Here is a 27,310-nt window from a genome sequence, read left to right on the forward strand (position 1 = left end):
ACCTTAAAGTGTGGCACATAGGATGTACTTTTAATTGATATCAAAGGTGCCTGAAATGTATGGATATGCACCCATTTTAACATTTTTACATAGAAGTCATTGGGTGTAATTGTGTTTAAAATTTACATCCATGCTGAAGTGCTTGGACCATTGTGCTTGGGTTGTGACTGGATCCTACATATTGATGCTGGGTGTGGGAAGGGTTGAAGGATCCTTGTGCCTTTCTCCCACAAACCCCTGTGCACCCATGTAAGTGTAGACACAATCTAGCACTAAAAGAGGTCTCTAGTTAAACACTTTAATAAAAGAATATTTCTTCTCTGTTTTGTCCCGAAGTTTTTATATAGACACCCACACGTGACACAGACTGAAAATAAACAATATTCCTAAGGTTAACAGCTTATATATTTAATGGAAAGAATCTGATACACTTCTCACCATGCCTGGTTACTGTTTGCACTTCAGTCAGCTTGGACAATGAAAATAGTCACTCAGTTTCATTTCCTGGTTCTAATGTGCTAGCCCAATGTATTTGTGTTTGGGTTCACAGTGCTACAGAATAATGTTTACTTTTTTAAAAAAAATTGACACTTTATTTTTGAAAAGTCATAGAGCATTCGTGTCATAATACATTTTGTAACTGCCTCCTGCCCTCTTATTTCAGACCCAAAATAATTTGACTGTGTTGCTTTAATTAAATCTTATTTCACACATTCTTTATAAACAAGCTAGCACAAACACACTCACCCCACACATTTTTATTACGGGCATACCTCAGTCACCCTTTAAATCAGCTTCCCCAGTCCTCCTGCAAACTAAGAATCGTCCTCACCATAAAAACTTGCCATTTCCCTCAATAAATCTACTTCATATAAAAATCTTTTGCCTTCAGAATCTCATTTTTCATTTGTTTCATTAGCTTCCATCTCGGATATCTAAATTCCTTTTTATTACATCTGGGAATTTTTATAATGTGCAAATTGAAATAATGATTGTATTGCAGCACACTGCAAATGGTTTTCATTAAGCTTCCAGCTACTATTCCTTGCTCTGTTGGATATCTTTGTGTCAGGGTTACTTTACGCTGGACAGAAATTTGAACAACTTATATTGAACAGAATGACTAAAAACCTATTAGATAACTAGATACCAACTTTTAAAATACATCGGCTGATGGAGCTTAATTGCAGGTTCTCCTCAAAATCAAAGTGCTTTGGTTGCTTTAAACTTGACAATCATTTTAAAATACAGAGAAACTGAATCATTTTCTGGATTGTACATATTTTTAAAATCAAAAATATTATTTATCTCTGCAATTCTAAGTGAACAAGCACACTGTGAGAAATATATTTTGAGTTTTAAGAAAGCTCCTCCTGTTAAACTATAAGGTTTTGGTTTTCTGTTAATATAGTGACTAAATTCACATCCTACACTCAGTAGGAACCTCTGGTTAATTACAGTGACTTAAAATAATTCAGACACTGTTTGCATGGCAAGTGGAAATTTAGAGTGGTCATTTTGTTGACCAAACTCATCTTGCTGCTTTGAGGCTCACCATCACCTTTTTTAAACTGAGTTTACTAGAATATATTCCCACTACTCTTAGGGTCACCAGAAGTCTGAACGATCACATCAAGAATCCACCTAATTGCAAAGATGTATATTTCTGTTGCTCTCTTTTTCCCTTTTGCACCCAAGCTTGTCTTCTGTGTCTGAAATTTACAGGAAAAAGAGAGGAGCTTGCTCCAACAAAAATCAGCACTAGATTATGACCACAGCTGTATGGAAAAGCCTTGATTTTACAGATACTGGCTATCAGCAATCAAAAACTCAAGCAAATTCAGTGGGCTTCTGGCAAAAGAAGAGTGTGTATAATTTCCCAAATAAATTGGCCATTTGTTTCAATGTAAATTTTGGTACCACAATGCCTAGGGTAGAGGTTGCCATTTTAAATGACTTCTGTGTTCTAATGATCAGTAGTTTTACATTCCAGATATTACTATTTCATATCAAAATCTTTTTTCCCTGCCTTACTAATAAATATGCTGCCAGTTTAGATGGCTGCATAATAAATCAGTCAAGATTCTACCAAAAAAAACCCACCAGCCCATCAACAGACATATCTCACAGAAATCTATGGGTACAATACACTACCCAACTTCTATAGCACAATGATTTTCAGAGATCTGAGGAGAGAAATATAAAGAACATAATTTCTGAACATTTTATCAACATGGTTACTCCACTGAACATGTCTCCAAGACTGAGCACTTACCATTGGAGCGGTGAATACAGGTGTGCTGGTTATCACTCAGGAAAAAACCCTCCTTGCATTGACACTCATAGCTGCCCATTGTGTTCACACAAATCTGTTGGCATCCTCCATTGTTATCCAGACACTCATCAACGTCTAGGGGAAATGAGTGGAAATGAGAATGTAATATCTACACGTAGACTGTATGTTTAAAATAGCAAGCATCAACCAAAAGGCACTCTGTAAATCAATCTAATGCAATTTACATGGACACTATTACAGTTAATCCAAATTAATCCATTTAATTCTTTTTCTCACTTCACAGGTTTAAAGTGAACATTAAAAGAACTATGGGGGGAAGGGACATCCAGCTTGAGCCACGATGCATTCTGAGTTGCAAACTGATTTCCAAAGCACAATGAATGTTAACGTTCTAAAGAGCTGTGACCCCATCTGCCAAAAGTGGTGTTGTGCTCTGTCATTCCCTATCCACTTGGAAAGACATACTTCGGGCCTACAATAATTTCTATCGGGGTAGCAGGCAAACACAAAGGGCATTATTGGGTGAAAAGAGTCTTTATAGAGTTCTGGTCTTGAACAGAACAGCATGCTTCAATTACTGAAGTCATAACCCCCTACTTTGTCCGTTTGTTTAATGTTGTTTAATGAAAGAAAGACTTCTTAAATCTAAATGTTCCATGTCTGTATTGTCATTTTAATAGGCAAATATATAAACCCACAAAGGCAGCATTAGCTACTGGCTGTTTTGAGGGTCCCCTCTCTCCTCCTCTGCCACCCCTCCCCCGCCATTACCTCCCTTTGGCATTAAAATGGTTATACTGTTCTGTTTAACGGAGACATATGTTTTACCATTAGGAGAACACTGGCACTAAACGATATACTCAGTGTATCTGACCTGTATTCAACCTTGCAAGCACTCTCATCTTTTGCTCATAAAAGATTGCAGAATATCTCTGTTCCCAGTTAACTCTTTGGACAATAGTGTCTCTGCCACCCAAGAAACTCACAATTTGTTCTTTTTGTGAGGCATTGCAAACAACCAACCAGTTATTTCACAGGAAGTGCCAACATTTCAGAAAGGGACAAAAACTATAAATGCCTCAGCAGGGTTGGCATAGCTACTGCAGTAATTATTTCTTCAGGAAAACCAATGGAATGAAATTACCAGACATGTTGCTTAGGCAGGTACACTGCATCCAGGAGATTTGAAATGCTAGAGAAACCTGATTGGTAATTAACACTGCAATGGAGGGCTGGTTCAGTCATCCCTACCGAGCCTGACGACCTAAGACCGGGGGATCCACCTATGTGAGAGTGATGTTTACTGCTCAAGCTCCAGCACTCTAAAGGATGGTAAATGCAGGCACAGAGCAGTGTAATGAGGATAACAAGCTCTAGACAGTAAGAATGTCTCCTCTTTCATCCTGGACCAGGATGGGAACATGCAACAACTTTCCCTTTTACCAGGAAACTGTGAGGCACTATTCCCTCAAGTTCCCCCCACAAACACCACTTGCCCCTCACCATTCTCAACATGTTATCACTTCCTCTTGTCCCTTTGGGAGACTGAACCCCTTTAGCAGACACATCAGAGCCATTTGAGGAGCACATTAGGAGAGACCATCTAAGCCATTGGAGCTGGGAGGGGAAGGAGCAGTCAGACGATTTTGCAAGGGGCTGCATGTGTGAGTGAATAGGCCTTGTGGCAATAGTAATTAATATTGACACAAATAGCCCTAATTCAGTCTTCAGTGTTTGGACTAAATTTCTTCAAAATTATACACTGGATTGTAGACTCATCTCTTTAGAAGATTAGCTTAATGCTAACTGGAGAAAAAAATCTCACTTGATCCATACACAAAAACACAATTTCGCAGCGAACTGAGACATTTTCCATGTGTTGCTGTCTATATTTTCACAAAACAGCTTGAACAATTGCCTTTCCATTCTGATGAATAATTTGAAACCAATGCAATAATTTATCAACATGTTTTTCTGCTTTTGACAGTAAAATCTGATGATTTACCACTTCTGTAATGAGACTGCCCCATTTACCACCAATCCCTACCCTTTGTATCTTAGAGTTAACATTAACACAGTTCAGACTCTGAAAACAACGGGAGAAATTTCTAATAGCAAAATATTGTCAGTTACTTGCACCAAAATGATTAAAAAATAAAGACAAAGGAGAAGATTTGAGGAAAAGGGAGCAACTCGGCTCTAGAACATGCTTACTCCCATACTGTAGAAACGCCCCCAGCAAACTTTGAGAGTCTGATTGCTTTGTACACTGTATAGCATTGGTTTGTCTCTCTATTTCGGCCTTAGCCCTACCATGGGACCAGCTTGATTAGAGCTCATTGCATGACTGGGCCTTAGAGGACAATAACCATATCTCCTATTATCTACAGTGTCAAGCACAGTCTTAGTTGGAGCTGTCTAATAACGTTCATCAAATAATTTAGTTGCTATTTGAAAAGGGGTCACCAGTACAAAAGTTTGAGAACCACTGAATTAGACCTTGTGCATGGTTTGGATTGTGGGATGAGGTGGAGGAGCATGTGTGTGTGTCTGGTCACTACAGCTCATGGAGTATTTTTTAGTAAAACCAACAAACATGCGTCTGGCTTTTCAATTAATGTATCTGCTAAACCTGTCAAAGCAGCCCACCTGTATTGCAACCGTGGCTAATTCAGAGTAGTTACCACATGAAGATGGCACACCTGTTTCAGCCAGTGTCCCCAAGGGCCTCGCTTTGAAAAATAATTCTGATCAACCATACTTTTTCAACACATTCCAGGGAAAAAGCCAATAACCAAAGGACACCTCTAAAGTCAATCCCATCTGAGACCAAACCCACAAGCTTGCAGTGGAAAGAAATGGAAACAAACTAGGCAGACTGATTGTCAAGGGATGCACATCCACTCCCACCCCATTCTTTTTCCTGGAGAATCTCTTCTCTGCCTTCTTTTTATGTTTCTGCCATATGGCAACATTATCATAAGTGTTTAAGTGACACAAGAGTCAAAGTCTCATTTCAAAAGTGAGTAAGTCCCATTGAGTTTCAGTGAGAGTTAAGCTCCTAAGTAACTTTTGAAAATGGGATGCCTAAGTCACTGAGGAACTTTTGAAAATTTTACTCTAAAACTTTTTCTTTAAAACTTTTGGAAGTGGTCTCTCAGAATGCTGCTTTTGCCACTGTAGCACTGTGCGGCAGAGAAGTGGATTGCTGGTAACAGTAGTGCAGGACTTCAAGATAGTTTAGCAAAACATAGTTCCAGGGGAGAGGGGCACCTTTTGGCTTATAAAAGAAATGGGTAGAGATGTTTGAGCCTTAAAGTCAGTACATTCTGAACCTCTTTAGTCAGGAAGTTGGTCTGCAAATCTACTGAGAAAAGGCCTTCCTGAGGTGGAAATACTGCATATAGCTACTCTTGTAGTATTTTGCTACTTGTATTTCTGCTATAAACTGGGAAGGGTAAAAGTGCACAAAATGTAACAGATAAAAACATATGTACATATGGAACTCCTTAAAATTTAAAAAATGACTCAGATTCATGCCTGTTATTTCATCTGAATCAAAGTTTTCCATCCCTAGAACTTAACCTAATCATAATTTAGCAGTGCTATATTTATATATAGCAGTGCTTTCCTCTTTCCACCTCCCTGTTCCACTCCTCAAGAGTGCACCAGTTTGTTGTGCAGTAGGCGTCCTGGAAGATCTGATTTCAAGATGACATTGGAGGCACCAAGATTAAATCTGGAAGTGGCTGTGGGAGTTGAGCAAATGGTATTAGGTTAGATGTCTTAGACAGCAGCTCCTGCTGAAATGCTCATACAACAGGTGACAAGTTTGTCAAGGTAAGAGAATAATGGATCACACCAGCTGATGTGGTCGTGAAAGAGCAAGAGGTTTGTAAGTAAAATCATTGCTAGCCACATTTATTGAACCACCTTTAGATAATGGAAAGGTAGGTATTAGGAGCATGAATGAATGAGAAAAGGACATATCTGATTGTGAATGTGCAATAAGCATATCTTCAGGGTGAGAGGGAGTAGATCTCGCAGAGATTTTAAGAGCATGGCCAAAATTTTCAAACATATGTACATAAAGCTAGACACCTGAAAAAATCTGGCCTCTGGACTAAAAAAGGGAATGTGGCAAAAGTGGAGAAGAAACATTGCATGAAAAGGAGAATGAAAACCAATGAGCTCAGCATTTAGATACCACAGTGATAGAAACTTTACACAAAGTATAGATCAGATCAACAGATAACATGCATCTTTAGAAGGTGGGAAAAAAGCGACAGCTGTGAATGCTTACTAAAATATCCCTTTAAAAACAGAAAGTATGAAAATTGTGATACCCTGCAAAAGCCAAACAAGTTTTGCAGAAAAAGGGAGAAATAAGAAACACTGATAATTGCATCAGCTGGCAACTATCTGGTTATTCCATCTTTCATGGATCCTTCTAATTAGAAATAATTATTCTCAACATCAATTTACCTCAATGGCTCTATGTGGGAACCTGTTTTTCATTTCTTTTTTTCAGTTTCTTTTAATGCTTTTCCTCTTCTTTTGGTGTGTGGAGGCAATTAGATTTAGCTGAAAAGTTTGTCTACATAACACAAATTCTTTAGAAAAGAAAAATGCATTTACCCCTTCAAGGGTTTCTTTTATCTTAAAAGTGAAAACACATCTCTAAGATGGAGAATAAATTGCACAAATTATCAATTAACTGTATAGACTGTACATTCTTTGGAGCTATCTTTTTATCATGAAGGTGTACAGCCTCTAGCTCAATGGGAGCTTGATCCCATGATGTGTCAAACAGTATCCCATCTCCTATAAATAGTGTCATTTATTGAGCTTTAATTGTTGGTCTGCTCCACAGTCACTGATGTAACGTAATTGGGTTTTCATTTGCTCTCATTTGCTTTGATAGAAGCACTTGAATGTGGGAGCTTAAATTTCGCTTTCTGGGGCTATTTGTATTTGGATTTCTCAAATTTCCATTGAAAATAAAAGACAGTAAGGCACAAGTGTGGCTGAAGCCGATGCCTTTGAAAAGCAATAACTTGCGGGAAGTTTTTAGTGGTATTTATCCAGTTCTAGTAATAAATCATCATCTCTATTCTAATCAACAAAAAACATCGCTTTTGGAGACTATAAATGCAGCCAGACTGTCTGCTCAGCATCCAAGGCTAAGATAATAAACCAGTTTTCCTGAATCGCTCCCAACCTGCTGTGCTAATATTTGGGTTATTCATTATGGTATTTTGTCCTTAAACTGGAACCCCAAGAAAACAATACAATGAAAAAAAAAGTTTATATTCCCCACACTGATTAAAAAATAATAATCAAATATCTTTCCACTCTCTGCAAATGTAGCTGAAGCCTGTGTTCTGTCATAACAGGGAATAATTTCATTCCCTTCAAATAGATAGCTTAATATTAGCTTGTATGATGTCTGCCCATTTACTGAACAGAAATAAACTGCCTCAATGCTATTATGCCAACAGAGCACATAGGTCAAGTCTGCTGTTGTCATTTGTTTCTTTCTTTCTCATAAACAATCAGGCACCACAATTTGCCCTTTTAAGACATCAAAACACTTTTCACGGCTTTTAGCATTTCCAAAATAAACACTAGAGCTCACTAAAATGACATTTTACTTGAAGCCTCTATATTCTTGTTAATCATCTCTCCTTTTATATACATACACACACAAATACACACACATATATGTATCCCTTGACAATCCTGTTTGAACAGAACATAATTCCCTAACAGCTTTTCAAAGTAAGTTAACTGCTCTTTTTGCAAAATATTTAGTAAAGGCCAATAGTCTCAAACCTGAGTGCCCTTAAATTTAGGTTCCTAAATCTATATTAGAGGCCCACATATAGCTAAATAAAGGTAGCATATGCCTGCAGTTCCCATAGATTTCCATGGGATCTGGGGTGCCTAGCGCTTTTGAAAATGAGACTGCTTCTGTTCAGATGCCTAAGCATGGATTTAGTAGCCTAACTTTAGGCCCTAAGGTTTGAAAATATTGGCCAAACAGTAATCTGTAGATTGCGTACGGAATCAGACCAACTCAGGGAAAGCTTGAGGAGGGATCGTGTGAACTGCCCAGTCTTCATGTCAGGTCATCTTTTGTGATAGTCTTGCCTCCTTGCTATGTCTTTTGGGCAACTGTTACCTCACACATACACAGAAAGCAGTTCCTATACTTCCTCATAGTTTCTGACTGCTTACACCTTTCTTACATCCTCCCCTAAAGCTCACCCATGCCAGGATCATGAACAATATGGCTATGTATGATTTCTCTACTGCCAACGTCACTATATTCTGTCAATCTATATTTTGTACTTATCTGTCATATTTGACCTCAATAAGACTTTGTTTTGAACAAAGTTAAACACAAATCTAAAGGCTTTGACAACAAATCTCTCTGACACAGATTCCCTAACTATAAAGTGGGTATAGCAATACTTTGCTCAATCTTCTTATTTAAAATATTAAAAAACAAATAACCTCTTGCTTCGCTGACCTGGCAGAGATTCCTGGTTCCTGACCTTAGGCCAGGAATCTTCTGGCCTCCACTTGCATTTCAGCCTCAGCCCTTAAAGAGGTGTGGAAGGGAGACCTGGGCCCTCCCTCTCCACTGGGTCCCAGCCCAGGGCCCTGTGTGAAGAAACATTGACAGGGTCCTACAGTTTTGGGAGTGATCCTTATAGTCCAAAAGGCCTGTAGTGGCTCTCTTGGAGTAGTGCCCCCTTGTGGCCCTTTTGTGGCATCCTGTCCCAGCTTCAGGTCCCTCTGGGCGGGGACGAATATAAGGCTGGAAAGGGTGTAGACCCACAATGCCCTTACAGTCAAATAGTAAAATTCACTCACTGCTGGGTCATCCCCAGTCTCCTCAACAGTCTCTCTCGGTCAGGGATGCAGTGCTTCTCACCCTGCAGCTCTTCTGGCTGTCAGGGTTGTAGTGGAGCTCCCCTCACATAGAGAGGCCTCTTTGCCAGCCAGCCCTTAACTGAGCCAGGCTCTGTCCTTTTCTTCTCCCTCCTGGCCGGCATTGGCTGCAGGTATGGGAGAATGGGGGACAGGGCTAGTTAAGCCCAGATGCTCCTGCTCCTATGAGGTTGCTCTGCTCCATCACAGTGGGGTTTTCAAAAAACCTAATGTTATTAGTGCTCAGCTCCCAGTTCTGCTGTCAGGGTTATAGTACCAAAAAAGTCAGGACGGCCGGGACAGGGCTTAAAAAAGGGAATGTCCCAGCCAAAATGAGACGTATGGTCACCCTAGTTTGGTCAAACTGAATTGAAACATTTTGTTTTGGATCAGTCAGACATTAATCTGTGTTTCCTTGAACTGTCACAAAGCCTGATGGAAGACATAGTTTAGGCGCAAAGTGCCCATTTTCCATTATGGGCCAGATGGGGGCCTCTTCCATAGAAGAGAAGGTGGAGATGAGGCACCTGAACTACCATTCCCATAAGGCACCATGGCAGCTCAGGCAAACACAGATTAATGACAAACCAATCTAAAATGAAATTTTTATTCAGTTCAATAAAGTAAAATGGAATATTTCTATCTGTGAATTTTGAAAAAGGTTGATTTCAATCAGAATTTTTTTGGAACTTTTCCACAAAAAAAAAGTTTATTTTTACTTTTCACCCCATTCAGAATTAAAACAAGTTTCAAAATACCTATCCTCTGGGGGGAAATTATGGAACTCCAATTTTCAACCAGCTCTAGTTATCATATTGGCAAAATGCAGAAGCAATGCCCAATATACCATGGAAAGTGTTCTGAATGTGGAAAAAACATTTTTTGGTGACAGAGGTGGAAGAGTCAGTTGCCAGTTGTAGCATAGGATAGTGGAGAGAACCTGTTTATGGATTTCTTCAATTTACAAACTGTTAAGGGATTTTATTCCAAATAATCTATCCAAAATATGGTCTGAAAAATGTGTTTGACTGCTTCCTTAATTTACATGTGTGTCAGATTTAGACACTATAAATACTAAACAAATTATTTATTTCAGGTTTCAACAGAAGGATGATATACTGGAGATCCAGAGGACAAGTATATGCTTTTAAGCAAGTAGGAAAAAGGTATTGACTATTCCCACAGATGAAGCAGCAGCATTGGTAATACCATGCAGGAAGAGTGATGATGTTAATTGATATTGGTTTATCATAATCTTATAACAGACCCGCTGAATTTAGAAGCAGAGATTCTTAATAACTGGGCAATCCCAGATGCATTGGAAGAATGTGGCTTTCGATGAAAGACATTTGGGATAGCATGGAAAGCATTCCAACCAGATTTTGTTAGATATATAAGGAGCACTCTAAGGATTATACTTTAATGTGTTATATGCTCCTCTTCATTTCTGCAAGTGCAAGGGAGCAAAAAACCCAGACAATATCCTTGCTGGGAAGTGAGAGTGAATGAGTGGGGAATGCTGTCTCCACGATAAACTACCCCGTTCCTGCCAACTTCACAAGTTCCACACCTGGGGAAGAGGTAGCCCAAGAACCCATTTTCTCACTCTGTGCAGGGACAATGCTACATCCCAACAAAGCAAAGTTACAAAGTTCATGATCCTAAAACACATAGGGGGCCAGATCCTCACCCAGTGTAAATTGTCATAGGTACAATGGAAATATACCAATTTATGCCAGCTGAGGATCTAGTCCAGAATTTCCAGCCCCCTACATATCAATAACCTGCATAAGAGATTATTCAGGCTACAGGTTGTGTCTTAAAAATAAAATCAAGACCTTTCAGGGTAAAAGATACTACCTACGTGTTAAGATTTTTTTTTAAATGTAAAATGAGACATCATTCATTTTAATTATGCCCTCTGTTACACAGATATACGCTGCTAGAAATCTTGTTAGAACTCCAACTATGTGGCTTTTCCAGCTATCAAGACCTTAGAAAACATTTAATTAAAAAATGCTTCCATAGGTATAAAACATTTAGATACTAATTATGTGTGTGTTGCATTACAAACTAAATGAACAAGCTTAGCTACCTGTAGCTCTTTCAAAGAGCAGTTGGTGTTGCTATGGTTGATATAATTGAGGGTGTTGTCATCCACTGAGCAGCTAAAAGACACTACAGAAGCATCTGCATCATCCCCTCATGGAAAGTGCTAATGAATTTAATAGGGATGAAATCAATATGCTTATATAGAAATTGCTGTAAAACATTTGTAGAATTTAACAGAGTTATATCTTTCCTACCGGTATCTTGAATCCCATTTGATGAAATTCTATAGCAGGAATATAATTCTTTATTTAATTTTGTAGGATTAAAAAAAAAACTAATTAAAAGGTAAGCATTTTCTATTATTATTGTAGGAATTTTCCACAAGTGATTGATTGAAAGGTAACAGATTTCAAACCGATAAAATATATTTTTTAAACCAAAACACATAATTAACCTGCAGAACTCATTGCCATGAGATACCAGTCCAACAGTTTAGTAGATTTTAAAGATTTTAAACAATGGATTATGTGGATCATGAAAACATCCACAGTTACATTAGACAGGATAAAATATTTACAGGGGATATAAACCACATGCTTTCTGCATAAGCCAACCTCTAATTGGCAGCGGTTAAGAAGAAACACTCTATGGGCAGGTTATTTCATTATGGGATTTCTTATATCTTCCTCTGAAACATCTGATATTGGTTGTTTTCAGAGACAGAATACTAGACTAGACGAATCACTGTTCTGATCTGGTATTGACAAATACTATATTCTTATGTCTGATTGGCCACAGCCAGTTGCGGCCACATAACTCCTTGAAGTACTGTCACGAAGATATCATAGAGTAGTGATTTGGTGCGCACATGTTAACTCCAACTTGAGAACTAAAGCTGTGTGAAATTACAGTTGCCATTCACTGGAACCTTCTTACTTTTGAATCATGTAGACTTGATCCCCTTCAGTTTTTCATTTGAAGTTTTGATTTCAAACTCACTTAAACTGAAACTCAGTCCAACCCCCCAATGTTCATGTGATTTCACAACATAGGAATAAGCTTTACATGCTTTCAACATACAATCAAATAAATTTGAGAGACTGGGCCTACAGTCACTCAAAATATTCCACTGAAATCAACGGGACTCTTTCCAGTAATTTTAAACCTTTGCACTGTATCACATCTTCCAACTGAGAATCTAAAAGCTTTTCACAAACATAAATTAAGACTTGACACTCATAGGTAAGTATCACACCCATTTAACACAGGAGAAAATTGAGTCAGAGAAGATAATGCCTTGACCGTGCAAGGAGTTGCACGCATAAGCACATACTGGATTGGCACCTAAGTGCTTTGATGGATTGGGACCAGAGTGCTTAGCCTCTTGCAGGATCAAATGCTAAATGACTTGTGCCCTCAGTCACAAAACAAGCCCCTGGAACAGAGAATTCAGATTATTCGACTCCCTAACCTGTTCTCGAAGTACAAGGCCATTTCTAATTCTATAAATCAATAATGGGATGTGCAGCTCAATGTTGCCTGTCATATTAATACTTTTTATTGCATCTCTGCCTAGTTTCAGAAGCAGTTTCTCACTTAGCTCTTCAACATAAATGAGAGACAGAGTTAAACAAAGGAAGTTTTGCAATGCTTCTAAAGAGCATTAAAAAAAAAAAGAGTTGAAATTCCCAGTTGAGTCTAAATATAGCAACCCATAGATTTTATCATAGTGAATTAGAAGACTTTTTTCTTAATATAGAGCCAAAATGCTATACACAGTGTCATTAGTTTTCTTTTTCTAGTATTTAGCTAACAATGTATTATAGGTACTTTTATATTACACTAAGTAAATAATAGAAAAGATTTTCAGTCCATATTTATACCATTTCAACCTTGAAAGATTATACACTTTTTCTTTTGTAAACAATAATGCTTGGGATGACAGTACATTAGGAATACTTACAAAAATCAATTTAAACACAATTTTTGCAGTGTCACAGACATTTTAAAAAATTCACACATATTTAAATAATTTGGTTATTTTATTTTTAAACCTGCTTTAAAACTGAAGAAAAACAGATGTAGAAGCCTTATTAGATCATGTATCTCCTATATTATATTGTTTTTAATGTATACCACAAAGTCCTGGAGTTTTGGAAAGGCACCCTTTGGTGTGGCATATTTATAAAACTGAAATCTTAATAAATAAATATCCACTTAACATTCTTCAGTGCTTTGTCCATTCTGTTTTAAATGACTCGAGCAAAGCTTCAAATACTTTGCTTAGGAGATTATTACACTGTCTAATCATTATCATTATAAAAACTTTCCCCCCAGTGATATTCAGCCAAAATTTTCCTTAGCTATGACAAAATGAAACAATGTCTCCTTGGTTCTCACCCCTATTCCCATATCTGGAAAGGGTTATCATATGCTCCCTCAGTTCTCATCTATATAATATGACTCCAGGAATGTGTGTGTATCACTCTGAAGCTATTATGTCTGTAGCGTCAGTGTGAAAATATTGAAACAACTACTAGCATGGTTGAGAGCTCTTTTTGCTCAGAATTTCACCAGATTCAATCATCACTGAGATTCACTGTTTGTTACCATCCAATCTCAGCCCTTTTGAGCTTAAGAATTATACCTGTGCAGTGTACAGATTCAGTAAGGCATGTATCTAAATCACAAGAAGACCATTGTGATATCAAAGGCAACTCAGCCAATCACGAACCTTACTTTACAGCTTATTTACATGCAATAATTTCATGGGTTGTATGAGGGAGACTGCACAAATGGTAGATTACTTGGTTACCCACGCACCCAACTGCCACCCACACAAATATCCCAGCACAACTCCCCTAGACACAAAACAAGACAACCACCCACACAACAACACAACCAGCATAGGCCAGAGGTTCTCAAACTTTTTTTGCTAGGACCCTGTTTGAAAATATTTCAGGCTGTGATGACCACCCCTCTACCCCCAAAAAGTGACGACCTCCCCATACCATGCCACCCTTACTTCTCGCTGCTACTGGGGCAGTTGGTATGTGACAGTTGATCAGAGGAGGTGGAAGTAACAGGTAAATGGGGTAACAAACGGGTAGTTGTGCCTCCAGCCGGGGGCAGCTCTGTGCAAAAATTTTGGGGATCGTGTACAAACAGCAACATTGCTCACTATAACACAGCACAATGAAACCAGAGCCCACATTTTCAGCTTTTTTACATACATTATTTTATGAATTACACTTGTGTGACAGCATGGGATTTCAGTTACTAGTTTATTTACAGTTATGTATATTCAGTTTCTTTCCAGATTTTCCATATATATCAATCTCTGCAGCCCCTTAAGCATTTCTTTGTGTTCTTCTCCAAAGTCCTTCCAATTTTTTGAACCATCATTTTGGTACTGCCAAGTCCAGAAATACATTTATTTCTTTTTTAGCTATTACCTGTAGTCTTCCAAATGCCATATTAAAAGGTGTTATCATAATTTTGTCCATATGTTTGTTTTGGTATCATTAAGCTAGAGAATTCCTCCCTTTTAGGGTAATGTTATATCATGTAATTGGATACGTTTCCATTGTGTAATGCATAGTGAGATACTGCCATTTCTTTACATAGAAAGGGTCTGATCCAAAGCCCATTTAATCAGTGGAAAGAACCCAACTGACTTCTGTAGGGTTTGGATTAGGCCCAAAGAGTTTTAGGCGCTGATCTTACGATATGCTCCAGTCCTTTACACCTGCACATAGTCCTACTGAAGTCAGTGGGACTCTACATGGGTTCACGAATCCACTGTGTGCATCAAATTGCAAGAACAGGGCCCTACAAAGAGTGATAGAAACCAAGATTTTGGCCTGGGACCTGCTTAACAAGAGTATTGATTATCATAGTTTACTTTTAGTGCTCGTCCATTTTAGGACTTGACTAAACAGAGAGTTAGTAAGTGGCAAGCTGGCGTGTAAATCTATAGTGCTCTAACTGCCATGTGGATCCTACTACCACACACTAGATGTTCTGCAGTGTGCTTTGATCTACTGCAATTTGAACTACAGAACTTTTGAAGTTAGTGAGTGTGAGCATGCTCGTTCACTGTAGATGTATGCCCCAGCTTGCTGTGCACTAACTCTTTGTTTAGACAAGCCCTGAGAAAAAAAATATGGTTACATTTTTTACTCTAATTACACTATACTTGCACTGCAATTACACTGTAAGATAATTACTAATTACTTTTTGATCATTACTACTAAAACCAGGATGTTAACTAACAATCTAAATATAAAGATAACATAAATACAACACAGTTACTACACTTGGATTCTAAAACTACATGTATTAAATATGAAACCAAAGAGATAAGTATATGGTCATATAGGTAAGCTCTGGTTATGTGAATTAGTGATAATTAGTTATCAGGAAACGTAGCTAAAGCATAACTATATCCTAAATGCTATGTAACTACAGTGTAATTACAAGTACTGTATTATAAATAAAAATGAATAATAATTTATCAATCCACCCTTGCACACCTTTTCTTCTCCCAATCACCCGTGCCCTCCTTATTTCAGTGGCTCCCACAAAAATAGCAGGTGCTCAGGTACTATAGTGATGCAGTTCAAAAGTACTTATATTGACAGAGACACCATTTGTGTTTACATAAAGGCCACTCCAGGTATCCGATTACAACTAACTGGATCAACACATGTACAGTAGAGACATATCCCACCTTAAAGTTTCTCTCTAATTTAATGAGAGCCAAATACACATCAAAGAGTAGAATCTGGCTTCCAAATTACTGGCTCATGCTAACATACTGTAGAACATATTTGTGAGTACAGTGTCAATGTAAGCCACTAACTTAGTTTGATCGACTGCCTCCTCTATGGGAGTATTTAAAAATCAAATCACAGGAATACTTGCAGAAATAAGAGGCAGAAATCAATTTTGCTGACATACAACTTCTGGGTTCTTTATTTATGATAGGCTGAGATTATTCCTTCCTAGTTGTCATTGACCAAGATTTACTCCATAATTTTTATTACAGTGTTTCCTCAGACCTAACAACATTTACAATTGAGCTGACCCAAACTCACTCTCGTTTTGGTACCTTTTAGGTCTCAGTGGATGAAAAAAGCAAGCAGATAGTAAATTAACATGCAAAGAAAGCTCTGTCACGTAAACACAGGAGGTTAATTTTGGGTGCCCAAATATTTAAGATGTGCTCAGAAGGAAAGCTTTCATGTAAAGACTCCTGGGGACTGGCAGAAGGAATGTCTTATGGCAAAAGCACAGGACTCAGAACCTATCTTCAATGAGCTTTAGATCAATGATCCACTAACTTCAATGGCTTTGGATCAGGCCCCTTAGAATCAGAATTCCTGGCTTTTTTCTGTGTGAAACACTGGACAATAATCTAGGGACACTTTTTCAAAAGTGAGCTTCCAAGCTTAACTACACTAAGGGCACAAATTTTTGAAGGTGCTGACCACTTACAGCTCCAACTGATATCCATGGGATTGCAGCTCTGAAAAGTCAGGTAGCTGACGTTGGGCATCCAAACACTCAGGGATACAGAAATTAGAGCTCTCTAACTTCTCTGTGTCTCAGTTTCCCATATGGTATGTAAAAATGGAGATAACAGTTCCTACCATAGGTGCTGACACTGTGGGTTCCGGGGCTCAAGCATCGACCAAAAAAAATCCACATGGCCCGATTAATCTTGTGTGTGCTCTGATGCCTGGACTGTGGCCCCGCCTCCTTCTCTGCCCATGCTCTGCCCAGAGGCCCTGCCCACACTTGGCCTCTTCCCCTTACACCCCACCTGCCACTCTGACCTGAGTAGGCCCTGCCCGTGCTCAGCTTCTTCCCCGCGAGGCCCTGCCCATGCTCACACTGGGGAGGGGACAGAGAGGCGCACCCACCGGCAAAAACAAACGTCAGCACCCGTGGTTCCCATCCATGGTCTAATGGAGCATGCCTTTAAAAGAGACATCGTTCATAGGCCATAGATCTTTAGCCATGACCATTTCTTTGGACTTATGGGAAGGTCTTATGCCTTAGGGTGGGCAAACTATGGCCTACGGGCCACATCCAGCCAACCAGCCATTTTAATCCAGCCTTCGAGCTCCTGCCGGGGAGTGGGGTCTGGGGCTTGCTCCGCTCTGATGCTCCAGCCGGGAAGCAGGGTCGGGGGCCACTCCACATGGCTCCCAGAAGCAGCAGCATGTTCCCCTTCTGGCTCCTACGCATAGAGGCAGCCAGGGGCCTCCACTCCACACATTGCTCCTGCCCCAAGCGCTGCCTCCGCAGCTCCCATTGGCTGGGAACTGCACCCAATGGGAGCTGCAGGGGCTGCACCTTTGGATGGGGCAGTGCGCAGGGCCGCCTGGCTGTGCCTCTGCATAGGAGCTGGAGGGGGGACATCCTGCTGCTTCCGGAAACCGCTTGAGGTAAGCGCTTCCCCGAGCCTGCACCCCTGAGCCACCCGCCATGTCCCAACTCCCTGCCCCCACTCCGATCCCCCTCCCACACTCCAAACCCCTCAGTCCCAGCCTGGAACACCCTCCTACACCCCAAGCCCTTCATCCCCAGCCTCACCCCAGAGCCCTCATCCCCAGCAGGGGCCCTCACCCCAGCCCAAGGCCCCCCTCCTACACCCTGAACTCCTCATTTCTGGCCCTACCCCGGAGCCTGCACCCCCAGCCAGAGCCCTCACCCCCTCCTGCACCCCAACTCCAATTTCATGAGCATTCATGACCTGCCATACAAATTTCCATACCCAGATGTGGCCCTCGGGCCAAAAAGTTTGCCCACCCCTGTCTTATGCCCTTTGACCAGAGTCATGCTAACCAAGCCTGAGGTACTAAAAATGCCTCTCTTGGACTTGTTTTGTGAACTAGTACTTCTATTAATGGGGGCACAAACTGTTAACAGATGACATGTGCCTGGACTATATAGGCCTCAGACCCTGCAGGGCCACTGTCTGATCACTTTTTGGCCAGGTCAGACCTAGGGTTACCATACGTCCAGTTTTTCCCGGACATGTCCGGCTTTTTGGTAATCAAAGCCCCGTCCAGGGCCCGGTGGAGTGTCCTCTTTTTTTATTTTTTAAATACGGTAACCCTAGTCAAACCTGAGTGGCACTGTGTCTCTGTTTGCCAGACTACAATGCAACTCACTCTAATTTGGAGGAGGATGGGCTTACAGGATAGGGGTTCAAGCTGCTGGTGGGGGAGGGGTCACCTGAGAGGGAAAGAGGAGAGTCAGAGGTGAGTGTGGGCAAATCTATACTCCACCGCGCTTCAAGCGGCACTTTGCAGTCCCTGCTGGACTATACAAAATAAACTTTTCCAGACAAGCCAAAGACCTGATGTTTGTGAGGATTTGAATGAAGGGACTCCTGGAACTTTCCAGTAATTACCACATGGCCAGTAGTAAGAAGCAGATAAGGGAGAAAAACAATAAAACTTAAAAACAGCCATGAGGACAAGAGGAGGGCAGGAAGGGTAGCAACATCAAAATTAATCCTATAATTATAACACTACATTAAAGGTGAGCTTTGAGGCTTAATTCATTAGTATTTGTACAACACATAGAGATCCATGGATGGAAGATGTAGTAAAGGGGTTCTCAAACTGGGGGTTGTGACCCCTCATGGGGTCACAAGGTTATTATGTCGGGGGTCATGAGCTGTCAGCCTCCACCCCAAACGCCGCTTTGCCTCCAGCATTTATAATGGTATTAAATATATTAAAAGGTGTTTTTAATTTGTAAGGAGGGTCGCACTCAGAGGCTTGCTGTGTGAAAGGAGTCCCCCGTAAAAAAGTTTGAGAATCACTGGACTGTAGTACATGCGGATGACTATTGATCATTATTAAATTCAGGTATTTAATTTTGTGCATCTGAATACTAAAGGGTTCAGTGCCTTAGATGTGTTTGTCATTGTAATAATTCATTTGAGGCAAAAAACTGAATCAAAGGGGACTAGTGACTGTTTTAAACTGATATAACACTATTAAAAGTAAAATCAATTCTCTGAACAAGTAGGGAGTTAGAAATATTTTGTAAAACATGATATGACTAGGAACTGCTACTTCTAATGTTAGGTTTTAAAAACATGGCACAAAAGTAAAATAAACATGCATTCACCTGTTTCCATACAGAGAAACTTTCCATTTGTGTATAAAAATCAGTTACTTGTGCACTTCACTTCAATCTACAATGTGGATTTTTGCTGGTGCACCTATTGCAACTCATTTTGAAAGTCTGGCCTCCTCCTAGACCTCAAACAACTGCCAAACCCTGAAATCCCTACTCATGCAAAATGCTTGCTGTAAAAGAGTAAGGGCTTTAGTCGATAAAAGTGTGTGGTTTTGTATGTGTTTTAATAAAAATGAAGAGTTATTAAAATAAAGCCATTGGGTTTCTACATCCCTCCTCTGAGTGCCAAGGGGTTTCAATCAGATTTGCAACTATGAAAATCTTTAAGAGAATTTATGACTGATAATATCATTAAAGGCATATCTAGTGTATTAGAGGGTGACAGTACCAAATGGTCTGATCCCTACCCGTCAAGTAGGTTTAGCAAACTAGGGGGAAGGCAGCTGGAGGAGGACCAAATGAATGGCCAATCATTCAGTTTCTCTTAAAAATATTTGTGTTTATGAAATGTATGAAGCTTTCCAAAAGTTGTTTAGTTTCACATTTTAAATGTTCAATGTTTTAACAGGAAAAAAATCTATTTGAACTGTTGGGTAATATAAAGAAAAATAAACATCAGTAATAGAAGCATTCATTTGGAGTTCATGTGAGCAACATATTGCATGCAGCTGTCTGAAGAGAGGGAAGAAAAAATAAAGCTGAATCAAAAGTAAGGCACTGCTCTCTTTAACCACGCCAATGATTATGCAAGCGTAAATCAATTAGTGTTACAACTTGTCGACATTTCGCATCTGGGAGTATATGAAATGATTTCTTATATATTTGCAACTCCCCTCCTGCTTTAGGTTCAGAGACAGATTCAGCCAACCCCATCCCCAGTTTACACATTCATCCCAAAAGTGTGGGAGAGGCATCAGGTAGGTTTTTGTTTCAAACTGAATTTTTAAAAAAATAAACTATATAGTAACATTTGATAGACATGCCTGGTCTGTTAAATATGTGTATATAGAGATTTCATTCAATTTAATAAAATTACTAGAAATTACATGTGTTGTAATGATGGTCACTCTGTAACATCCTGCTAAAAAGAAAGATCTGATGACTATATTCCGGTGTAGCTAATTGTTGCAATGATTGGTTTGGGATAGCTCAGTGGTTTGAGCATTGGTCTGCTAAACCCAGGGTTGTGAGTTCAATCCTTGAGGGGGCCACTTAGGGATCTGGAGCAAAATCAGTACTTGGTCCTGCTAGTGAAGGCAGGGGGTTGGACTCGATGATCTTTCAAGGTCCGTTCTAGGAGATAGGATATCTCCATTTTCAGTTCAGTCAGTTTGTTTCTGATATTTACATGGCAAGAATTTGTAAACTTGTTAAAATAAACAAACAGTTTAAAAAAGATCAAATGATCCTTGACAGCAAAGGGAGGGCACTGAAGTGCTGAATGTGAAAAGTGCTGAACTGCCATTTTAAAATTTTATATATATTATCCAATTGAAATTGCAGCATATCATCATCTGGGTTGGAATCAGGCCAGTACATTGGGGCTAGCATCCCAACTTTTACGAAATGGGCCATTAGCTTCTAAATGACCACAAGAAGTTAGGTTCTTGGTTTTATGCCCTGCCCCGAAATGCATTTAGAGAGAGACATGACTTCTTTTGCTCTCCTGTTTCCAACCCAGGTAATAACGTTCGGCAATGTCAATTCACTTCCTGTCCCAAAGTGTTGTGCAGTAAGACTGTGTATTGTTAAAGATGGCTGCAGTGCAATACAGGTGGAAGTAACCCCTGTAAAACCACTAATCACTTATTGATGTCCAAAGGTTGTTATGAGATTTAATTAAAGTTTATAAAACATTCAACTGAAAGATGCTTTAGGAGTACTATTTTTAACAACAACAACAGGATCATCAAGCTCACACTTAGGCTCAAATCCTCAAAGGTCTATCTGGTGTGGAGATCAGGAGGTCACTTAAATAGGGAACTGAGGCATACAAAAATTATTAAAATGTAGAAAATAATACTTTCTTTCCTCACCGGGATGTCATGAGTATAAATCCATTAAGTGTTTGTGAAGTGCTTGGATAGTATAGCAAGTAACACCATACAGAAGAATATAACTAAAATTAACATATTAAAATAAAAATTATTGTCTATATTATCTTGTGTCTTGTTTGGTGGTGGTGAACAACTGTATGACACCTACTTAAGAAGGCTTATTGCCTGGAGATGTTAAAGAAAAAACTTCTCTATGAAATATAAACTAACGTGTTAAGGTGAATGCAATCTGGAAAACAGAAAATGTTTTTGTAATAAAGCAACACTAACTCCTGTTAAAAAGGGAATGTTACAGATGATAGCTGGGGGTGGAGGCGGCGTCCAGAGAGCTATGAATAACGCTTTTATTGAGCTATGCAAAGGGCAAAATTGATTACTGATACAATTAAATTTATTCCTGGTGTAAAAACAGGACTCGTGATAATTTCCCCAAATGTGGATTCAGTTTAGTTGGATTTCTACTAAGACAGTAATTTCAATATTGGGGGGGGGGCGGGAAGAAAGACTGATAATGATATCTTCATAATTCTGCCTCCAGGAGAAGAACAATGCAATTTGGAGGATTTTAAATGCAACAATCAATCCAAATAATGTTCCTCCATGTATAACCTGTACACATTGTTTTCTTTCCTTATTTTTTCATATTCAGATTAGCGATTGGGAAACAGAAGACTTGGTACAGAGAAACATCAGCCACTCTGGCCAGGAAATCTTGCAAAACAAGGCTCTCTCAGCTTCCAGTTTCAAATAGACAAGGCATTCGTCTCCACTTTCTGAACTGTTGAATAGCTTTGGAATGGTTAGCTGTGGCTAGCAGTGAGAATTGCCCTTACCAAGGTTTCCTGGCTGAATCTCAGGTCTATATCCCATTCTTATCCTCCTTGAACTATGCTGCTTTTAACTATGTTTGTCACATCTTCCTGCTTGGCTATTGTAACTGTCCTCCTCCTGGTGCTTCTCCTCTCTCTGATCATTCCTACTGCATCTGAATAGGTAGGTCTTCCTTCTCCACTCTCCATGGTGGTCCCTTTGGACTCCATCTTTGACCCCCTCCTCTCACTTTACTCCCTTTCTTTAGGTACACACATCCATTCACACAATTTCAACCATCATCTTCATGCTGGTGATTGTCAAATCTGCCTTTTTACTCCTGACTCCTCTTCCTCCATCCAGTCCTGCATCTCAGCCTGAGATCTCCTCCCATGTATCTTGTTGTCAGTTTAACAAAACTGAACACCTGAACTTTTCTCTAAAATAGTCTCAGCTCACTGTATTCTCTACAGCACCTTTTTTCCCACTGAAGCCCAAAGCCTAGAAGTCATTTTTGACTCCACAGAAAAAAGCAGAATCCACGTTTAGTGAAGACAAAACATAGAGCTGAGTATCATCTATACAGTGGTGGCAATGCTTCAACCCAGTACATCTCACTGTCTCTCCCAGCAGCCTCAAATTCATGTGGAGCAGGATACATGACCAGACTAAGTAAGCAGTGTCCTATAGTTGAGGGTCTCTGAGGAGATAGGGAAATTGCTCATCACCACTATCTGGAATTTCTCAGATGCAAGATCTGGACTACAATAGCACCACCTCATCCACCCCCAGCAGGACACTGTAAGTGCGTCAACAAACCTCATTGTCAGTGCCATGAAAGATTGCTGTGAGATATAAAATCAGCACAGACATCTTCCCAGAAGACCATTACTAGGAGCTGACCATACTTTCTTCCTGCCATTCATACAACACTCCAGTGAGGTAGGTAGGTAAATATTATTAACCCAATTTTATAGATTGGAAACCACAGAGTAAAACAGTGACAGAGCCAGGATTAGACTGAAAAGCAAGAAAATCAATCTCTCTCTCTTCCCTGCTAGACTCAAGTCATTCTCCATTTATCACCCTGGCTGCTACTCGGAACTCACAGACATTATGGTAGAAAGTAACAACAAATTCTAAAGTCTCCACAACAGCAGCAGCATAGAAATACAACCCTCCCCACACCCATGTTGCACCTTAGTCTGAAATGGAAGAAGCCTTACAGCACCGGTGCTTTAGCCACCTCACCCCGTGCTTAAATCTTTGAAATCATGGCAAGAGCTCATGCAAAGATAGCGGTGTCTAGGCACCAGTGTGTTGGTATATAACTGCTTTATCCACAGAGCTACCAGCAGAGTGATCCATTAGATAATACAATTCCCCAAAGAAATCAGCAACTCTTCTAATCAAAAGATAGCAATAAATTAAGTGCTAAATTCTACCCATACAGGCCCATCATCTTTCAGAATATGATTCTAGGGACCTAATTTAGCAAAGCATTTAAGTTCACACTTAAGTCGATCCCTTCAGCAAAACACTTAATCTGGTGCTTAACTGTAAATCCCACTGCTGATAATGGGCATTAAGAACGCGTCTAGTTGCTTTGCTGAACTGGGCCTGAGATCATATTCTGAATAAGTAGTTTTTAAGGGATAAATCCCACCCACTGAAGCTCATGCTGACATCTCCTATAGATGTCACTGGAGCACTCCGCATATCAAAAATCAGAATTTAATCTTAAAATTTATATTTACTATGGATGATTTATATCTACTATGGCTATTAGGCATCAATTGAAAGGATGGTCAATTATTTCAGGGCCTTGGCTAGAAGAAAAAGAGCAACTGAAAGTGACACTATGGCTAAAACTATGAAGGACATGAAATAAAATTAATTTATCAATAAATCAATGGGAGAAAATAAAACTGAAAACAACATCTGGACAAGTGAGCTAATTGCTTTTAAGAAATAAGAGCAGTACTTCATATATGGAAGCAGAAAGCATATTTCATTACTGGTTTCAAATTAAGAATAAAGAAAGCTTATTGCAAGAGCCTAAACATTAGTCTTGTATCTACTGAATAGAATTTAGAATAATAATATTCAAAGAGAACTACTGCTATTTCAAGTGACTGCAATACTAAAAGCAGTTATTTTTAGAAAGACAAGGATCTCATCATAGTTTGAATTCCCCATGGTGTCATTTCACATTATATTTGAGAAATTCCTCAATAAAAGTGTCAAATAGAGAGCGAGTTGAACTCCCCAGAGGACAGATTTGGATATTTTCCAGTATAAATTTGTAGCCAAGAAATCTCATCCAAAAAAAAAGTTCACTTCATTAGAAAGAAAGAGAAAATGTTTAAATACGAGCACAGGAGAAAACACTTAACCCATCAACCTCATCTTGTCTAATTAATTGAGAAAACTCCATCTTTGGCTGCATCTGAAGAAGATTGTAATCATTTTTCTACACTGACTATATTACAAAGACATGCAGTGGAGGCTTAGAAAGGAATGTGAACCTTGACAAGTAGGGATGGTTCAAAATTTTGCAGGGCCCTGTATGAAGCAAAAGACGTGGGGGCTATGATGTAGCTTTCTTCTCAACTATGACTGGATTATATCCTCTGGTCAGTGGAGTTCTAGAGAAGTCAAGTGTAATCCCAAGAGTGCTACATAGTCACATGTGTAGCTTAGGGAATCACTATCGATAAGTCTCTCATTAAAAATTGTAGAGCAAATGAACTACAATAGGGTGACCTCTGCCTTGTATCCAAGCATACAACTTCTAGTGATGTCAATGAAACTCTTATGGAAGGGTCCTATTGAATTAAATACAGAAAGAAGAGGCCATGTTTAAACCAACCTCTGGAATGTTATAGTAGCAATATAACTATTAAATTCCATAGGATGGTTTACTAATTCTGTAGAACTGAAATAATTGCATGTTAAATTCTATAGAATTTAGAATCCTGTTTAGTTTCTATAGAGCCTTATTTATTTCATCCTGATCAAGTACTATATGGCTTTTCCAGAAAAGTCATGGAGATATGTATAAAAGACATGATATAGTCCCAAACTGGCTATCCTTTGGCTTTGAGATTTGCTGGAGATATCACTTGTACATAAAGCTGAAAAAATATCAGCAAAACAGTTCATTAACTGGCGAGAAACTATTTTGTACCATTTTAATAAAACATTACTGGTTTTTCCTGTTAACCACAGAAACAAGAGGTAGTTTTTGAAAGGAAGGGATGTATGTGTGGAGGAAAAGGGACACACAGCAACTCTTATTTATTCCAGGGTTGAATTTCTCCATTAGAAAAGAAAGGAAAAATCTCTTTTCTTTGGCAGCAAATAGCCAAAGTTCGCCCTGGCCAAAATTTCCAAAAAGTGATGGAAATCGCAGTTTCACTTGTGCAAATGCACAGTTTGTTGTAGCTCACTTTGTCTGGGATTTAAGTGCTCATGAACTCAGCTACTAATATTAAGACAGCCAACAATGTCACTCAATGGTTAAAGGCATGCATACTCATCTCAGTTTACGGGAAGTTATGCATACACCTACCCTGTATATAAAAAGACAAGAATGTTCCCCTTTTGATGACTGATGTCCAGTTTCTAAGAGACACAGGCACTCCCCAAAAAGTGTCATTCATGACTAGGTTAAAGTATGATTGTACGGAATGGCAAGGGTCTTGCACTGCCACTGTCTGGACTGAAGACTTCCATCTTGAGGGCTCACTATTGGGCACATTTCAACATCTGTATATTGGTTTAAAATTTTAAAAGGGGGAAAGGAGAGACTGTTCCCCTAATTTCCTTTTCATTGTGAGAATATAAAATCAGTTATTTTATTGCCACATGCCAGCAATCATCCACCATCCCAACTTTTCAATATGCATTCCAAGGAACATATCCTCTCCTAGCTATAAAAAAAAAACAAAAAAAGCATCTGAAGAAGTGAGGTTTTTACCCACGAAAGCTTATGCCCAAATAAATCTGTTAGTCTTTAAGGTACCACCAGACTCCTTGTTGTTTTTATAGATACAAACTAACACGGCTACCCCCTGATACTTGATCTCCTAGCTATGTGTCCCCAAAAGGATGAAGACTTAACCTTAGTCCAGTGTCCTAAATATCTATCCTGAGGAGCCCACATAGTATTATTCCCTCTCCTCCTTAGTTCACTGAATCTCCTCTGTGCAGTCAGCTTTGCAGAGGCTTTTGAATGGGATGAAGAGTGCCAATTCACAAAGTGGAGCATGATCTGGGGGATAGCCACTGAACATGACACATCTGCAGGAGACTCTTGGTAAATCTTAGGTCAATACTTGAAGAATATGTTGGGGAGGACCATGCCCTCTTGTAGGAGGCGTGAAGCTACTCTAGGAAACTCCATGAGTTTCAGTATAATGTTCTATATTATTGTGGGTCATGCCCTCCAAAACATGTGGCTGACCTAAAGTCAATGGAGAAAATTTGAGTATCTGCACAGTCAGCAGAGTTCCATTCTCTGCTCTGAAGACCCTCCAGATGGGGGTTTTGGCTTAGGCAATGGAGAGCCATGATGCTGGAGACCTGCAGGAAAACCCCACAGATCTAATGAATGTGTGTTTATCAGTTCATGCCCCTTGTCTTCTGTTTGTTAGCACACCACACCCAGCCCTCACCATCGAGAAGATCACACCAAAATTGAGCTGAAAATAAAACCGGTCGAATACAGCAAAATAAACAAAACAAAACAAAACAAGAAGCAATAACCACACACACATTTCCACACACATTCATGCACTGACTGTGCTATTTGAACATGGTTTGTGCCCTGTTTTATTAGATATTCATGAACATTAGTATGAATAGTTTTTTTAAAAAAAAGACTGTTCTTAATAGACGAAAAACCCATGTTCTCATATAATTATTAATTTGACCATCTCTATTTGAAACACATTAATCCAGGAGGATGATCTTGCCCAGAAAGCTT

At 39.4% G+C, this 27,310-nt stretch overlaps 1 protein-coding gene across 9 annotated transcripts in view; it reads right to left on the reverse strand.

The window, feature by feature from the left end:
* Positions 1-27,310, reverse strand: part of SCUBE1 (signal peptide, CUB domain and EGF like domain containing 1) — a 293,422-nt gene that overhangs the window by 219,877 nt on the left and 46,235 nt on the right. For all 9 annotated transcript variants that reach the window (XM_054037763.1, XM_054037745.1, XM_054037800.1 and 6 more), the window contains exon 4: positions 2,276-2,410. In XM_054037763.1, coding sequence (XP_053893738.1) covers positions 2,276-2,410 — 135 coding nt within the window. The remainder of the gene's footprint in view (positions 1-2,275; positions 2,411-27,310) is intronic.

Source organism: Malaclemys terrapin, chromosome 1, assembly GCF_027887155.1.
Source record: "Malaclemys terrapin pileata isolate rMalTer1 chromosome 1, rMalTer1.hap1, whole genome shotgun sequence".
In the NCBI taxonomy this organism is placed as follows: Eukaryota; Metazoa; Chordata; order Testudines; family Emydidae; genus Malaclemys; species Malaclemys terrapin.